The sequence below is a fragment of the Equus quagga genome, chromosome 20 (genome assembly GCF_021613505.1).
Source record: "Equus quagga isolate Etosha38 chromosome 20, UCLA_HA_Equagga_1.0, whole genome shotgun sequence".
Taxonomy (NCBI): domain Eukaryota; kingdom Metazoa; phylum Chordata; class Mammalia; order Perissodactyla; family Equidae; genus Equus; species Equus quagga.
In genome coordinates, this window is record NC_060286.1 from 30,842,099 (window position 1) to 30,861,685 (window position 19,587).

A 19,587-nucleotide genomic window follows, 5' to 3' on the forward strand; every position below is an offset into this window, starting at 1 on the left:
CTAACTTGGATCAAATCTCAACATGCTCTAGGGCAAACTTGCTCTAGGGCAAAAAGTTGGCAAACATTTTCTTAAAGGACCAAATAGTAAATATTTTCAGCTTCGCAGGCCATATGGTCTGTCTCAACTAATCAACTCTCTACTATAATGCAAAAACCAACCTAGACAATATATAAGTGAATGGGCATGACTGTGTTCCAATAAAACTTCATTTAAAATATCAGGAGCTAGGCTGGATTTGATCCAAGGGCTGACCCCTGATGTAGAGAAAGGAATCTAAAAGCTTAGGAAGGCAAGAATATTGAAGTAGATTTTTCACATGCAACCTGCACACCCACCCACCCCTCAAAAGTCTAGAAAATAGTCCCTTCACAAAAGCATTGAGAAATACGTTAATTAAGGGTAGCATCTGCATCCTTGAAAACCTCTGTGGCTATTCTCCTATGTAGGTAAGCAATGGGAAATGTTCCCATTAATATGGGCTCCTTGCTGTAGCATCACTTAATCACCAAAGACAAGGTAGATTCTTTTACCAAAAAGGGCAGCAAGGATGTACTGATAATCAGAATGTTTTGGCCTGTGAGGATTTCTGTTGGTGGCTAATTAATCAGGATATCTCCAGGAATAAAAGAGATGAATAGGCTACTAGATTAGTGTTTGATCTATATAACAGAAAAATACCAGACGTGGTGGCTAAAAAAATCTAACTTAAATCACCAGAGTGGAGAGTCACAGATTCTCAACCAGTTTTCAGACCTAAGCCAATTCACACACTCAGACCCCCTTGACTTAAGAGGAAAGGCAGGTCCCTTTGAGGAAGGACCTTGTAGCATTGCCACAAGTATATAATGTAAATCTTCCTCCAAAGATCCATGGCCACTTATTGGAATGACTGTGACTGAGAAAAGGAAATATCCAAACTTTGAGGAATTACCAGACATAATCTTGAGAACACAAAATGCTGCTGTTGTGCACCAGTAAAAGTGGGACCTGACGGTGATCATGTGATAGAGTTTTAGTCAAGTTTGAATCACAGTGGACCCAGGTGGTCTGTGGACCCCACCCAATTCCTGAATTTGAATAGATATGCTTGGCAACTGGTAGAATTCTCTGTGCTGGCTCTCTGACCCGTGGGGTAAGGGTCATTATGACAGGAAGAACGAAGGGAAAACCCCTGGAAATTCCTCTCTCTACTAAGACAATAAACCAGAAGCAAAACCACAAGCCTGAGAATTGCAAAAATCAGTGATACTACCAAAGACTTGAAATATGCACAGGTGAGAATGACTATCACATCATCATTTAAACTTGCCTGTTTGGTCTGTGCTGAAATCAGATGGATTTTAAATAATAACTATGGATAATAAATTTAATCAGGTATGACTCCTATTGAAGCTACTCTTCCAGTTCTTTACTAGAACAAATTAACAGAGCCCCTAGCATTTTGCATGCAGCTATTGTCCTGGTTAATGCTTTTTTTTTCCACTTCAATTTGTAAGGACCACCAGAAGCATTTGCTTTTACCTGGCATGCATCTGTGTACACCTTCAAAGCCTTGCCTCAGGGCTATTTCAACTCTCCTGTTCTTTTGCCATAATATAGTCCACAGAGATCCTGATCGTCTTGACATTCCACAAAACATCACAATGGTCCACTACATTGATGATATTATGCTGAATTGATCTGAGGAGCAGGAAGCAACAAGTACTTTAGATGCCTTAGTAAGACATAAGTGAATCAAGAGAGTGGCAGATAATCCCCACAAAAATTCAGGGACCTGCCATCTCAGTGAAGTTTCTGATTTGGAGTATGTCAAGATATTCCCTCCAAGATAAAAGACAAGCTGCTGTACCTCCCATCACCTACCACAAACAAAAGGAGAAAAATGTTTGGTAGGCCTTTTTGGAAGCAACATATACTACATTTGAATGAGCTGCTTCTACCCATCTGTCAAGTCACTTATAAGGCTTCTAGATTCCAGTGGGGACGAGAAAAAGAGAGGGCAAGGTGATTTTCCACTTGGGACTTAATGATCCAGCAGATCCAATGATACTAAAGTGTGTGTCTGTGGTAAACAGGGATGCTTTAAAGATGGAGCCTCTGGAAAACTACCAAAGGAGAATCATACTGCAGATCTCTCAGATTTGGAAGAAAATCCATGCCCTCCTTTACAGATAACCATTTTCCTTTTGAGAAGCAGCTTCTGGTTTGCTACTAGGCCTTGTTAGAGAATAAATGCCTAATCATGGGATATTAGGTGAATATGTATCCTGAGCTTCCTATCATGAACTCAAAGTTACATGACCAATCCAGCCATAGATTGCATGTGCACAACAGCAATCTATCATCAAGTGGAAATGGTATATAAAAGACTGGTATATAGGAGCCGGCCCTGTGGCTGAGTGATTAAGTTCATGCACTCTGCTTTGGCAGTCCAGGGTTTTGCCAGTTCGGATCCTGGGTGTGGACCTAGCACTGCTCAGCAAGCCATGCTGAGGTGGTGTCCCACATGCCACAACTAGAAGGACCCACAACTAAAATATACAACTATGCACTGGGGAGAAGGAGGAAAAATTTTTTAAAAAATTAAATTAAAAAAAAAACTGGTATATAAAAGACTAGGTTTGAATGGATCTGAAAATTACGAGTAATTTGCATGAACACAGTTGGCCTGGAATCCTTCAATCTCAAAACTGCAGTCTTTCAGGGTTTTGCAGTTTTGTCTTACAGGATGCAGTATATGCTTTGACTCACAGACCACTATATGGTGCTGTCTACCTCACAGCCAGAATACGTGGGTCTAGAAATCAAGAGGTAGAAGTGGGAGTGTTTCTTTTGACTATTATATCTAATAACCAACTTGTACAATTTTGTTTTACATCCTCGCAACTCCGAGTTCTGCTGATTTAGTCTTAGGTCCTAAGAGCAAGGAGAATGCTTTCAGCAGGGGACATAATGTTTCCACTGAACTGAAAGATGAGACTGTCACCTGGTCATGTTGGGCTCCTCAGGCCAATGAACCAACAGGCAAAGGAAAGGATTGTTACACTTCTGGCTGGAGTGATGGATCCTGATTACGAAGGGGAAATTGAGTTACTGCTACACAATTAGGGCACAGCGGACTACATCTGGAACCCAGGGGATTCACTGGGATGCCTCTTTGTCCCTCCATGACCAATGGTAAAGCTTAATGAAAAACAACAGCAACAAGGAGAAAAAAAAGAGGCAGAGAGAGTGAGATTTCACATCGCTCAGTAATGAAGGTTTGTGTCACCCCATGAGTAAAGTAACTCCCATCACCTGAGGGTCTGGCTAAGGGCAAACGAAGTATGGAATGCATAGTTCCATCCCCATCCAAGACAGAAAGTCAAAGATACCAACCACAGCCTATAACCAGTTACAGAAATGGACTATACATAAATGCTTGTAATGTGTATATATAAACTATTTACTTCTTCTCTCCCCTTTTTCTCCTGAATATTTTATACAGTTTGTTGGAGGTTAACTTTATAATTTACTCCTAAGGTAACAGAATATTCAGTCAGACTGTGACTGAATTGGAAAGTAATTAATATAGTCAGCAACGGATACAATGACTGTTGGGATTGTGTGTCTTTTCCCTTTGGGTAGAGGATGAGAATTTCTTCACCTGTACCAAGGGTAGCTGCATCTCTTTGGGTAAAAACTTTTTGGGTAGAACATAAACATAAGGTTAGGTCTGTGGTTATACTGAACTTCAAACGTCTGTACAAAAGATGAATATGGATGCTGATTAGACAAATAGGTTATTCATGTCTTGTTCCAAATCTACCATTCTTTGGGCCTTATAGAAGATTTTTCTCTTCTACCAGCTGACTGATCCAAGTTTTGCCAATAAAAGGTGCTGTAGAGACACTACAAGTCCAAAGCAGGAGAAAGGAACTCTCCTCCCTTCTTCCAGTACTCGACTTTACCTACAGAGGCAGGGCACTGGCATGCAGGGGGTCTGGCTGCATTCCCCACAGTGGCAGCCTCCACTGAGTCCTCTAGCAAGTTTTCCCACCAACACAGTAATGGCGCTAATGATTCAGCTGTGATTTGCAGCCTCCAGCAAGATGCCCCACCCACACAGCAGCAGTCCTCACAGTTCAACAACCTTTGCCCTGGTTAAGTTCTTCTCCAAGCAGTGGTCCTGCCATTCAGCTCTGGCCTGCAACCTCTGGCAAGCTTTTCCTTCACCCAGTGACCACTCTCACTGTTGCACTGAGGCCTGCAGCCTCTGGCAAGCTTCTTCACCACTGACAGACTGAGCGTTCAGCCAGCCACACCCTTTCCAAACAGGTCTGAGTCTGCTTTAAGTTCTTTCTTTGTTCACTCTCCCTCAGCTAAGGAAACCTAGTAGTTGCTTTCTATGGTGGCTACTGCTATAGCCTTTTCAGCAGGAAACCATGTTTTACTAGTTAACAATTCTTTTTATTAAATGTTCCCTGATCAAATGACTAGTATAGTCTCTGTCTTCTGACTGGACAGTGACTAATATAATCATCTACAGTGATGGTGTACATATGAAAAAAGGAAGGCCAGGGAGAGAAGTCTGGAGCATTTCCATATGTAGAGAGCAGGAAGAAGAGGCAGGGCCAGCAAAGGGAATAGAAAAAAAGAAGCCAGTAGAGGGGGGAAAAAAAAAGACATGCATGGGTTCCAGAGTCAAGTGAAGAAAGAATTTCAAAAAAGAAGGAATGATCAATTATGTCAAAAACTACTCTGAGGTGAGTAAGGTGAGGACCAAGAGCTGACCAGAGATTAGCAGCAGGTTCAACGGACCAATAGAAATAAAAGCCTAACTGGAGTGGTTTGTGAAGCAACTGTCATGTGAAAACACAGAGAAGTGAGCCCACCATATCAAGTTCTGCTACAACGGAGAACAGAGAACCAGAAAGGTACTGAGACCAAGCATCACAGCTGCACGTTTTACTCAACCTTAGCCAGGAGTTGGGCAAAGAGCAGGTGCAAAGTTGAGTTTAAGCAAAGATTAACATAACAAACATCTTTAAAATACATAGCTGAGCTCATTAAAAACTAAGAGAAACTCCCCAGGGATTAAAAAAAAAAGGTAGGAGAAAAATAGAGTAATAAGATAAAGGCACATCTGCCCTGACCGCAGAGGAGACTAGTCTTGCGCCTGGTCCTCCTGGATAAAAGTGGAATTCTTGAAAGGCTATACATTCATTGTATTCATACGGCACTGGTTTTCAAATTCTATGCCAATTTTAAGTTCCAAAATATCAGTAATACCGTTATTTCCAAATTTAAAAATAATCTGAAACATTAGTATCTTGAGGCATCCAGAGATGCCTGCATATATACTGCAATACATTTCTTAATTGAACATACGTTATATAAATCATGTTTTATTTTCTTCTGTCAAGTTTTATGGAGAGAATAGTCAACTAAGCAAAGCTTCGACTGTGAGAGTAATTCCTAGTCTAGTTCAAAGACTTCCTGTACAAGTCGAATGTGAACACTGTACTAGCTTCCTAGAGCTGTCATAACAAATTACTACAAACTGGGTGACTTAAAACAACAGAAATCTATTCTCTCACAGTTCTGGAGAATAGAAGCCGGAAATCAAGGTGTTGGCAGGGCCACGACCCTCTGAAAGTTCTAGGGCAGAATCCTTTCTTGTCTCTCCCTAGCTTCTGGTGGTTGCCAGCAATCCTTGGTGCTCCTTGATTTACCTCACTTTCTGCTTCTGTCGTCATATTGCATTCTCCCTATGTCTGTGATCCTATATGTTCACACAGCCTTCTTATAAGGACACCAGGCATTAGAGATTTACAGCCCATCCTAATCCACTATCTCCTATTAACTTGATTACATCTGGACCTATTTCCAAATAAGGTCACATGCACAGGTACTACGGGTTAGGACTTTCACATATCTTTTTGAGGGACAGAATTCAACCCACATTAGACATGATAATAATGAGTTAGGATTTCCTTCTATAAATCACAAATCTAAAGACATTGAAAACTGAAATGCTTTCTATGAAAAAAACATTAAAGCTCACTATGAATAAAAGGGCTATAGTCCCTATAAAAAATAAGTTATTCAAAAAGACATCCTCAAAGCTATCAAACAAGAGAGAGTATTATATGATGAAGGAGCGGAAATTTAGAACTGAATTGTATTTATCTTTTCATCTTACTCAGACTACTGTATAGCGTAGTCAGTAAGGGCCTTTTGGACATCTGGGAAAATCTGCACAAAATTAATTACTTTTGCAACTCAATGATAATACCATTAATCAAGTTTGCTTTTTAAGACTGCTTTAAAAAGAAAGATTATTTCGTTTTCAATTTTTCATGCTGAAACTTTCTTCATTTTATGAAGCATTTATTTTTTAACAACTTATCAATAATTAAAATAATGTAGTTATACATATATTTTTGTAATTTATTTTTACTTATTTATGTTTACAAATTTTGTATTTAAATATACTATTTAGCTTCACTGATTTTTACTTTTTAACTTTTCTTTTGACTTATAAATACCTTAAGATATAAAATAGATATTTAATTATACACAATTTTTTTTTTTTTGCAAAAAACTTTCAAACACCTATATCATCATTTTGTTCTAGTATTACAATCATGTCTCAAAGGAAGAAGAGACTTTTTAAAAATGTGCCTGGCAGTAAAGAAAGACATCAGGAAACACAAAATCTCTTTGGAAGAACACACCTTCAATTCAGACCTGAGAGGATTCTCACAAGCAAAGAAAGCCCAAACAAGCATGACCGTACAATCCAAATTTTTAAGCACACAAGAAAATGGACCACCAGGAGGGAACAAGCAGGAAAATAACCAGAAAACCCCAGAAAGAAAAACACAGTAGAGACAGATCCCCAAAGATGTCACATAACTTGATTTCATATTCTTTATCTGATAAGTACAGTTAGAATTAAAGACATAAAAGAGGAAATCTAAAACATAAGGAATAATATGTTATAAAAAAAAGTCTAAGGCAAATTTGAAAAGAAAACAAATAGAATTTCTAAAAACGAGACTTATGAAAATTAAATACCTAATGGGTAGGTTAAACAGCAGATGTGAAACAGAATTAAGAACCAGAATAAAGATCTTAAGAATGCTGCACAGCAAGACAGAAAATGTGAAAAGAGCCAAGACATGGAATAAAAGTGTAGAATTAAAAAACAAAAAGCCCATTAAAAATCCAGATTTGATCATAATTAAAAGCTAAAGCCAAGGGATACAAGTTTCTAATGAGAACTTTCTACGATACCATTATACAGAAAAGGACAAAAGGCTGGCAAATATTTAGGAAATATTTACTCTACAGACACTAAAAATATGGACATTAATTCATATTGCATATTTATACTTCTGATTATTCTATAACTAGTTATCATAAAACTGAATTATTTGGTAAAATTCTCATATAATAGTCTACATTAACTATAACAGCTTATTTTTATAAAATGTTAAGCCTCAGGCCATAACACTTGTATATTCATTTGTTGAAGAAAATATTATTCTCTTACTGAATGTTTGAAAGAGATAATTGTGCTTCATAATATTTAAACCATTATGACTTCAGTAATTTTAAGTAAGTCAACCAGTATAAAATCATACATATCCCTTTGAAAATATAAAAATTCACCTGTTTTCCTCTTGAATCAATGATGACAGAAAGAAACATAACAGTGACTACAGAAGAATAAAAATATAGAATCATGATTTTTCTTTAAAACCTAATACAAAGATCTGGTCCTAGAAGGAGCCAGTAATACTGGCAGACAATTTTTCAGGACTGATACAAGAAATAAATTCACAGATTCAGGAAGCACAACAAAATCTTAAACAGAATAAATTAAAATAAACCAAACACTATGCCTGATTTTATTAAACTACAGAACTGCAAAACAAAGTAAAAGAGAACACGGGAAACCAGAGGAAGAATAGCTCTCAACCAGGAACTCCAGAAGCAGTTAAATTAGCATTCATGAATGAAAGTAAAAAATCCAAACACCTTCAGACTAGCAGCACAGCATACCAAGGGCAGGGTGGCGGTAACAACTCACCCTGAGGGCAATACACTTCCTATTGAGAATTTAAAACAATAATAAAACTGAATAAAAATTAGTTTGCTTTTTAAGAACTGCAATGTCAGTGATAAAACAATTCTGCTACTGATAAAACAACAGACCATCCCCACCACTCTGTTCTTAGTATGCCACTGGTTCCGACAAAAGAAACTGAGAATTTCCAACAAATCTTTATTAAAGATATCCTAAGACTGTATTTTAGGAAGAAGGAAAATGACGATAGAAAAAAAGTCTGAGATATAAGAAAAAAAGGTGAACAAACAAATGTATAGACACATAGATAAATCTAAGTAAACACTGACTGCATAAAACAACAATGATGTCCAACTGAAGGGGGGTTAAAAAAACCCAGAGATCCTCAAAAAATTAAAAACAGAACTACCATATAATCCAGCACTTCCACTCCTGGGTATTTATCCAAAGAAAACAAAAACACTAACTGGAAAAGATATACGCACCCTCATGTTCACTGCAGCATTATTTACAATAGCCAGGACATGGAAACAACCTCAGTGTCCAGTGATCAATGAATGGATAAAGAAAATCTGGTATATATAGACAATGGAATATCATTCAAATAGCTGTAAAAAAGGATGAACATGGATAGACCTAGGGGGACATTATGCTAAGTGAAATAAGTCAGTCAGAAAAAGACAAAAACCATATAACCTCACTTATATGTGAAACCTACAAAAAAAATAAAACACAACACCAAGCTCGTAGATACAGAGAACAGATTGGTGGTTGCCAGAGGAGGGAGCTGGGAATGAGTGAAATGGGTGAAAGAGGTCAAAAGATATAAACTTCCAGTCATAAAATAAATAAGTCATGGGGATATAACGTACCTCATGGTGACCATGTTAATAATACTGTATTGCATATTTGAAAGCTCCTGACAGAGTAGATCTTAAAAGTTCTCATCACAAGAAAAAAAAACTTTTGTAACTCTGTACGGTGATGGATATGAATTAGATTTATTGTGGTGATCACTGCACAATATATACAAATATTGAATCATTACATTGTATACCTGAAACTAATATAACGCTATATGTCTATTATACCTCAATTAAAAAAAAAGAAAAAAATCTGATGGGTATTAATAGCAAGGATGTTCCAAATTTGGTCAGGACTTGGCCTTGTGAAGAAAAGAATATCTGGCACCGTGGTTTCTGTGTACACAGAGGTGTGACTGGTTTTGGAATCTTATGGTAACCTTTCACATTGGAAGTTCAAGTACAGAACCACTGAAATTTGGTAATTCTCTCTAGTTTTCACCAAAAAGAAGAGAATGAAAATGCTGGACATCAATAACTTTAAGAAAGGGACAGTGACAGGAGTTCAAGTTTCTAGAGACTGTGATTAACTTCACATTTTTACTTAAGTGTACACGCTAAATATTTAACAGTAACCCTAGAAGAAGAGAATAGACTCCGTAACTTTTAAGTCAGCGGAAAGAAGTAAAAATAAATTAACTGATTGAATTACAAATTCATGTTACCTAACTTCAAGTTGGCCCTTATGATGGCTAGACAATCTTTTTCTTTATCCGCTGATTCCATCACATTTCTTACAGTCACAATTTCCAACTTTTTCAATCAGAGCTCCTCCTACAATATCCCCATTCTAAAAACTACCACTCCATACGACCTTACTAAGAAATTTGAAGCTCTCTGAATATCCTTTCCGCCCTAGGTTAATAGTAACAGCCCTGCTCCAACAGTGGCACCCCTTGTCTCTCTACACTGATAGGCTAGCATCATTTGCCTCCTACAAATGTGCTCAGTTCTGTTTCATTCTCCCCCCAACTCTGCCACCCCCTTTTAAGGTAAGGCCTTCTTTTTTAGTTTCTGATTTTGAATTACACATAATCCATAATCATAAAGGGTAGAAAACTTAGCTTCTATTTTCTTCCTACATTCTTTCTTCCAACACGAGGTTGAAAACTGGCTCAGTTTGATCACAGCAGGTCCCATAAAGGAAAGACTGGGTATAACTAGTTTTTTTAATATAGCATTGTGAACAAGTGGACATAGAATAAATATTTAGTCTTTTTTATATACCTACTATTGCTTTCTTACATTTGTGAGGGTTAGAATATTATGACAACTTAATCTATATTCAAGTCTGAGAGCTCTTACCCTTTTTCAATTTCCGGACAGCTAACATACAATGACTAGGAGACAGATCCCATATTCTTAAGGTTTTATCATCACTCACAGTAGCACAGATGGGCAGATAAGGATGTGTAGCCAAACCCCACACCTCTCCTTCCATGTGTCCCTATAAAGAAAACATAGTTCAGATCAACTTAACCTAAAGATATGTGTACTCAGAAGACAACTAAAGATAACTTTGATAATATATGATAATGATTAATGGATTAATCTAATAAAAATTTTCTCTTTATGTTTGGAATACACCTTAAAACACCTCTGTAACAACTTTATCTCCACAATTACAATATAATCAGATTACTACTAAAATTAGCTTAAAATCCTAAAACATTCACTGGGTGGAGAGAACAGGAATTGGCTGCCCTGGAATGTTACTAATTGCCACACAGGAGGGACTTCCTGCATGAGAGAGTAAGAAGCTCCACAGACCTGCTCACCAGTGAAACTGTTGAAAATTATTTTTTTAAATAACTATTTAAAGTCTCTGGAAATAGTTCTAAGGAAATACAACAAATGAAGAAACATTTACTCAAGAAAATCTGCTAATTATCAAGAACAGTGAGAGTCAGCAGTATTTGAACTGAGACCCACTCCTTTCCTGCCTCTTCTCAACTCATTGACAGAGAAACTCCTCACCAGACTGATGTAACCAAGAACACAGGGCTCTCTCTCTCTCTCTCCCTCCAGCCAGTAGTTAGAGGGCTATCTTCTCAAAAGGGGCAGGTGTCCGCATTTCTCATCCTGCCGTAAGCTACCTGCTAATGAGGCTAAATTCTTGGTGAGTGCTGCTGAGAGGTGGGAGCTCCCTTCTTTTGCCCGCCCCCTGTGCCTAAATGGGGGCTCTACCTTGGGTGCAAGGCCACTAAGAATACAGGGGCCTCAGCGTCAACCCAGTAAGACCTGAAGCTTCTGCTCCCTTCCCTCTCCAGTATTAAGCATCTACAGCAAGGGACACTCCAAAAGAAGCGCTCCATTGTCCTCACCCTCAACACCAGAGCCTTTGATCAGAGATTTTGCCTGGAGGGAGAAGCAAGCCATAAAACAGCTCTTAATCTCTTCTCATAGGAACTGACCTTATTTACTGACTGCACAGTGTGGAAAAGTTCAAATCTAAAGGTACTCTCAGAAACACTAGAGGTTGCGATGAAAGCTAACTGGGAGGCGACTGATAGAATCATCGGACATAAAGGCTAAAGTCAAGGCCAGCTAGTTTGTCCAAGAGAACCAGGGAAATCTCAAAGGCAGTTGAGAGAAGACTGCTTAAAGTCAGAACAAATCTCCAACACTACCCTAGGGAACTGCTGCTTTTAAGGAGACTGAATTTAATTGGTTTAGTGGAGCAATTTATGCTTCAGGGAAATGTTGAAAACAATAGAGCAATCAGCCATCCATCAACAGAGTTTAACAGTTGGGTGTGGTCAGAGAAAGAGAGTATCAAAGAGGAGAGAACTCTTCACAAATCATTTCTTTAAGCCAGTATTACCATGATGATAAAATCAGACAGATGTCACCAGAAAACTACAGACCAATATCCCTTATAAATATGGGTACTAAAATCCTCAACAAAATACTAGCAACTGATTCCAACAACATATAGAAAGAATTATACACCACAACCAAGTGGGATTTATCCCAGGAATGCAAGGTTGGTTTAAAATCTGAAAACCAATTAATGTAATACACCAGATCAATAGAACAAAAAACAAAACAAAATGATCTTCTCAATAGACAGAGAAAAGGCATTTGACAAATGAAAGTCTGTCATGATAAAAACATGCAACCAACTAGGAATAAAAGAGTAATTGAGGAATGTGGATAAAGGGCATCTATGAACAATTCACAGTTAGTATTATACTTAATGGTGAGAGATTGGATGCTGCCTTCCTAAAATTAGGAACAAGCCAAGGATGTCTGCTCTCACCACTTCTCTTCAACATTGTATTGGAGGTTCCAGACAGGATAATTACGCAAGAAAAAGAACTAACGGCATCCAGATTGGAAAGGGAGAAGTAAAACTATCTCTACTTGCAGAAGACTTGATCTTACATATAGAAAATGCTAAAAAATCCACTAAAAAATTATTAGAACTAATAAATGAGGTCAGTTATTTTAACAAATAACTGAGACTTGTACACTGTAAAATGATAAAATACTGTTGAAAAACGTTAAAGAAGGTCTAAATAAATGGCAAGATCCCATGTTCAAGGATCCAAAGCCTTAATATTGTTAAGAGGCACTACTCCCAAAACTGATCCATAGAATTCTGCTACTACAAACACTGTTGTAGATTTTTTTGGGGTGTATACATATATGTACTTCCATTGTGTACATACATTCCCACACTTTTAATTACTATAGTTTTATATTATCTTTACTTCTAGCATGGAGAGTTTCTCAAAAATTTGATTATTTTTGAATATTTTCCCTTTTAGATGATTTTTTAAAAATCTTTCCAGAATTTGTGAAAAATCTTATTAAAGCCTGGATTACGATCATATTGAATTTATAATATATTTAGTTCTTTTATGTCTTTAGTAAAATTTTACAGTTTTCTTAACACGTCTTGCATATTTTTAGCTATACAGGCATACCTTGTTTTATTGTGCTTTGCCTTATTGCACTTTGCAGATACTGTTTTTTTTGGTTTTTTTAAGATTGGCACCTGAGCTAATCTTTAATTAATTAAATTAATTTAGTTAATCTTGAATTAAGATTGGCATCTGTTGCCAATCTTTTTTTTTTTCCCCTTCTTCTTCTTCTCTCCAAATCCCGCCCCTGGAACATAGGTCCTTCTGGCTCTGCTATGTGGGATGCTGCCTAAGCATGGCTTGAGGAGCAATGCTAGGTCTGTGCCCAGGATCCAAACCAGGGAAACCCTGGGCTGCTGAAGCAAAGCATGCGAACTTAACCACTTGGCCATGGGGCTGGCCCCTGATACTGTATTTTTTAAAAGTTGAAGGTTTGTGGCAATCTTGTGTCAAGCAAGTCTATTGGTGCAATTTTTCCAACAGTATTTGCTCATTTCATGTCTCTGTGTCACTTTTTGGTAATGCTCGCAACATTTCAAACTTTTTCATTATTCTTCTATTTTTAATAATGCTCTGTTATCAGTGATCTTTGATGTTATTACTGTAATTGTTTTGAGGTGCCACAAACTGCATCCATATAAGACAGTGAACTTAACCAATAAACGTGTGTGTTCTGATGCTCCAACCAGCAGTTCCCCTGTCTCTCCCCTTCTCTTTGGGGCTGGGTCTCCCTATTCCCTGAGACACAACCATATTGAAATTAAGCCAATTAACAACCCTACAATGGCCTCTAAGTGTTCAAGTGAAAGGAAGAGTCACATATCTCTCTTTAAATCAAAAGCTAGAAATAATTAAGCTTAATGAGGAAGGCATATCAAAAACCAAGATAGGCAAAAAGCTAGGCCTCTTGCACCAAATAGCCAAGTTGTGAAAGCAAAGGAAAAGTTCTTGAAGGAAATGAAAAGTGCCACTCCAGTGAACACATGAGTGATAAGAAAGCCAAACAGCCTTATTGTTGATACGGATAAAGTTTCAGTGGTCTGGATAGAAAACCAGCCACAACATTCCCTTAAGTCTAAAACTAATCCAGAGCAAGGCCCTAACTCTCTTCAATTCTATGAAGACTGAGAGAGGGGAGGAAGCTGCAGAATAAAAGTGTGAAGTTAGCAGAGGTTGGTTCCTGACGTTTAAGGAAAGAAGCCATCTGCATAACATAAAAGGGCAAGGGGAAGCAGCAAGTGCTGACGTAGAAGCTGAAGCAAGTTACCCCAAAGATCTAGCTAAGATAATTCATGAAGGTGGCTAACTAAACAACAGATTTCCAATGTAGATGAAACAGCTTTATACTGGGAAAAGATGCCATCTAGGACTCTTATAGCTAGAAAAGAGAAGTCAATGCCTGGCTTCAAAGCTTCAAAGGACAGGATGACTCTCTTATTAGGGTGTAGCACAGCTGGTGACTTTAAGTGGAAGCCAATGGTCATTTACCATTCTGAAAATCCTAAGCCCTTAAGAATTCTGCTACTACTCATTCTGTGCTCTATAAACGGAACAACAAAGGCTGGATGACAGCACATCTGTTTACAACATGGTTTACTGAATATTTTAAGCCCACTGTTGAGACCTCCTGCTCAGAAAAAGGATTCCTTTCAAAATACGACTGCTCATCAACAATGCACCTGGTCACCCAACAGCTCTGATGGAGATGTACAAGGAAAGTAATACTGTTTTCATGCCTGCTAACACAACACCCATTCTTCAGCCCATGGATCAAGGAGGGATTCTGACTCTCAAGTCTCATTATTTAAGACACACATTTCTTAAGTCTATAGCTTTCATAGGTAGTGAGGGATTCCTCTGATGGACTTGGGCACAGTAAATTGAAAACCTTCTGAAAAGGATTCACTATTCTAGATGCCATTAAGAGCATTCGCAATTCATGGAAAGAGGTCAAAATATCAACATTAACAAGAGTGTGATTCCAAACCACATGGATGACTTCGAGGGGTTCAAGACTTGAGTAAGGAAGTAACTGCAGATGTGGAAATAGCAAGAGAACTAGAATCAGAAGTGGAGCCTGAAGATGCAACAGCAATCTTATGATAAAACTTTAATTGAAGAGGAGTTGTTTCTTATGGATGAGCAAAGTGGTTTCCTGAGATGGAATCTAACCCCGGTGAAGACGCTGTGAAGACTGTTGAAATGACAACAAAGGATTTAGAATATTAAGTAAACTTAGTTGATAAAGAGGTGGGTTTGAGAGGATTGACTCCAATTTTGAAAGAAGTTCCACTGTGGATAAAATGCTATTCAAACTGCATCACATGCTACAGAGAAATTGTTCGTGAAAGGAAGAGTCAATCAATGTGACAAACTTCACTTCCGCCTTGCTTTAAAAAATTGCCACAGCCACCCCAACCTTCAGCAACTACCACCCTGATCAGTTAGCAACCATCAACATCGAGGCAAGACCCTCCATCAGCAAAAAGATTACAACTCGCTAAAGGTTCAGACGATGGTTAGCTTTTGTTTTTTACTACTGAGGAAGACTGGCCCTGAGCTAACCTCTGTGGCCAATCTTCCTCTATTTTGTATGTGGGTCACCACCACAGCATGGCTGACAAGTAGTGTAGGTCTGTGCCTGGGAACTGAACCCAGGCCGCCAAAGTGGAGTGCACCAAATGTAACTACTAGGCCACAGGGCTGGCCTCTGGTTAGCATTTTTCAGTAATCAAGTATTTTTAAATTAGGTATGTACATGGGGCCAGACCAGTGGCACAGCAGTTAAGTTCGCACATTCCACTCTGGCAGTGCAGGGTTCGCCAGTTCGGATCCTGGGTGCGGATATGGTACTGCTTGGCAACCCATGCTGTGGTAGGCATCCCACATATAAAGTAGAGGAAGATGGGCACAGATGTTAGCTCAGGGCCAGTCTTCCTCACCAAAAAGAGGAGGATTGGCATCACATGTTAGCGCAGGGCTAATCTTCCTCCAAAAAAAAAATTAGGTATGTACATCATTTTTTTGGACATAATGCTATTATACATTTAACAGACTATAGTGTAAACATAACTTTTATATGCACCAGGAAACCAAAAAATTGTGTGACTTGTTTGATTGCGATATTTGCTTTATTGTGGTGGTCTGAAACCAAACCCACAGTATCTGCAAAGTATGCCTGTTTTTATTCTTGGTTATCGCAGTTTTCTTTGTACTATTTTTGTGTCATATTTTGTAACTGATTTGCTGATATTTAGAAATACTGTTGATTTTTATATGTTGACTTTGCATCTACTCACTTTACAGGACTCCTTAATTAGTTCTACTAATCTTTCAAATTATTCTCTTGAACATTCAAGACATAGGGCTATAATATCCGCAAATACTGAGTGTTTGTCCATTTGTTTCCAATACTTACACCTTTTATTGTTTTGTTTTACTGGATTAGCTAAGACCTCACACACAGTGTTGGACAATAACAGTGAGACCTGGTATCCTTGCTTTGTTCCTGATGTTTAGGAAACAGTAGATATTTGAAAGCTTAAACTCCATAATAAATATAAAAAATAATAGGATGTCATTTATGACTTCGAAATATTTTCTTAAAATTACAAAACTGTTTTTGAATAATTCTATGGATTCCTCTGCAAAAGTGCACTTGTGTTAATATTTTCCAAGAGATCATAAACATGTTTAACACTATGACTCCATCATCTTTTTACTTCAAAGGCATATTATATGACTGAAATTAAAGAGTAAGACACCAAAGTCTGACAGTTAATTTAATATAAAATGTTTCGTTATTTGCTTATAAATTTTCCTTGGCACATTAGGGTATTATACTACCATTAAAGCATGTCCAATGTTCTCATCTACATGTGCTCTCTGGAGTCTTAACAGGAGTGAAGTGGGGACTGGAGAAGAAATAAGTCTGTATTAAGAAAGAACGTAATTCTTTTTCAGGGTAAAAGGCATATTCAAAATTGGTGTTACTACCTAGAGTTGCATGGGGACAATTTTTCATTAGTGGAGATTCTATCTCACTTGCTATGTTTTATAGTATTGACTTATTTCTCCTCTTACTTTTCAGAAAAACATAATATCTATAGGAAATGTACATCTAAAAAATTAATACAGCATTCCTGATGTTAAGGATCAGCTAATCCTGCTGTTTCATTTTATATTTCTACCACACAAATTTTTACTTTTATGGATTTTTGTTTTATTATTAATATATTTTCACTGATAAATGTTTTCACAGTAAAATTTTAGCATACATTTGTTTTTTATTTTTCTAAGTTAGAAACATGGGTTTCACAGAAAAACAACTCCCTTACATTCAACAAATATACTTCAAATAAAATTAAATATTAAATAAATGGACTGTGTTAAATTAACTACATCTGTCTTTTTCTTTCCACTCGTTTTTTATTTTGTGATAAGAAATTACTTGAATTGTTGACAATAATTCCGCATGATAACACGCATATTTATTTACTGATGTCTACTCATTTAGCTATAATTAAATTTACATTTTTTGGTATATACTAACATCAACAAATATTTCCCTAACATCATTTTTCACCACTGCCAACTTTTGGCTCTTATGTATTGAATCAGTCATATTAACATATTAACATTTGAAATTACCTGGACCAGAAGTGTTACTGGGCCACTTTTATCCACTTCTAATATTTCACCATTCTTTGTGCCAACTAAAATATGACCATGTCCTAATGATATGGCACGTATAGATGGGTTATCTTCCAAGAGAAGACCTGAAATGTTAAGTGGAGATTTTCTTTAGGTATGAAGTTACTATAATACAAGGATGTATATATTGCCAATGATGTTATTTTGACAATGAAAATCACACTACAAGGTTGCTTTCTCCTATATTTTAAGTATTCTAATAAAAGCATGCCTTTCCCCCAATCGTTCAATTTACTAATCTCAAAAGTAAGCACCATTTATATACTACAATTCTATGATTCTGTATTATCCCAGATCCCCTGCTACCATTCTGACAACTGTTTCTTTTCCTCTTAGATGTGCCCCTCCTCATCTACCTCCTGTGCCTCTTAGAGCACATACAATATTCTGGTTGGAAATTTTAATTCAACTTACGATTAATTCATTTATGTCTACTGTGTCCTAGGCAGGCTTCCGAGATCTATTGGTAAACATGACAGAGCCAGCTCTTGACCTCACAGGGCATACAATGAGAAAAAAAACCCTGTGTGAGGAGCATATGCAAGAGAATTTAACCTCTTTCAGGGGGAGGGGAGTGGAAGGAATCATCCTAGAAGAAATAACATTTGAGATCTGAAAAATGAATATATGGTCAGGTAACTGGAGAGGTCAGGAGGGAGGAGGAAAGGTAAATTCTAGGCAAAAGTAATAGCAGATAGAAAGGCCTGGAGGTCAGAGTATGATGCAGCGCCTTAATGTACCGAGAGAAAAGGGAAGGGGAGAACGGCCTGCAAGGCTAGAGAGGCAGGGTCAACAAAACACCAAGTTTGATGATAAATTCCTGACTGGTGCTAAATGTGATTTTCTTTGGAAAATTAAAAATGTTAAGAATTAACATTAGTAATCTTGTACTTGGTTAATATTTTACCATGTATACACCACAGAAAATAGATTTTGAAAGGGCAGCAATGATTCTGGCACCCAACTAAGTGGCTTCCCCCATTTAACTCTGATGCCTGTCTAGTAAAGAAGGAAAAATGCATTCCGTGTGTTCCACCTCAGTGACCACACATATTAATGAGCAATTAATCTTTTTTCCTACAAAGTAAATTAAATCTCAAACCACCTTTAGACCCTGGGGCCAAAGCAGCTCTTTTTATAGCATAGGTCTTGAGACATCTTTCAAAGGAGTCATCCCAAAGAGCTACCACACCATCTTTTCCTCCAGTTACAAATCCCTATGAAAGTAAAAGATTCAAGTTAATAAAGATTTAGATATTTAAAAAAATAATAACCGTCTTTATATTGAAAAACTCTAGAACAAAGAACATTCATAGCCAAAAGTTACAGCTCATAAAGAACAAGAGTTATCCTAAGAATTCAATGTTTTTTTAAACATCAACATGGAGTCTGCAAAAATATTTACACTGACACTAAACATTCTACTTTTAGGATAGGACTTTAAAAACACAATTTGTAATTTGGAACCATAAAATAGCTCTACCACTTTCAGCAAGTTAAATATATTCTCCTGGAGGTTTCATAATCCCACCCTTTAAAAAGAGAGGATAGAGCCCTAGCGGTTAAAGTTTGGCGCACTCTGCTTCGGTAGCCCAGGTTTGGTTCCCAAGCACGGAACCACACCAGTCGTCTGCCAGTAGCCATGCTGTGGTGGCAGCTCACATAGAAGAACTAGAAGGACTTACAACTAGAATAATAATATGTACTGGGGCTTTAGGGAGGGGGGCAAAAAAAAAGAGGAAGATTGGCCACAGATGTTAGCTTAGGGCAAATCTTTTCCAGCAAAAGAAAAAAGAAAAAAAAAAAAAAAAGAGAGAGGATAGTAACAGTAGCTACCTCACAGGACATGGTGATAATATATAAAGCACTTACACAACTTTTGACACATAGTGATTAATAAATATTAACTTTTTAAACAGCAGACCTATTTCACTGTGTGATCAGAAGTTTAAAAGGAGGAATGAAACAAGGTCAAAAAGACTCTAGTTCATAGATCATTATTGGGTGGCCAAGCTAAGCAGGAAGGCAAAATTCCTTTACTTGTGAAAATGTTCTATACTCC

At 37.4% G+C, this 19,587-nt stretch overlaps 1 protein-coding gene across 8 annotated transcripts in view; it reads right to left on the reverse strand.

Moving 5' to 3' along the window:
• Positions 1–19,587, reverse strand: part of EML5 (EMAP like 5) — a 136,664-nt gene that overhangs the window by 42,625 nt on the left and 74,452 nt on the right. For all 8 annotated transcript variants that reach the window (XR_006886284.1, XM_046647089.1, XM_046647088.1 and 5 more), the window contains exons 19-21: positions 18,631–18,742; positions 17,463–17,590; positions 10,249–10,390 (exon numbers count right to left, since the gene is read on the reverse strand). Coding sequence is in view for 7 of the 8 variants with exons in the window: in XM_046647089.1 (XP_046503045.1) it covers positions 10,249–10,390; positions 17,463–17,590; positions 18,631–18,742 (382 nt within the window). In the remaining variant the exon portion in view is untranslated. The remainder of the gene's footprint in view (positions 1–10,248; positions 10,391–17,462; positions 17,591–18,630; positions 18,743–19,587) is intronic.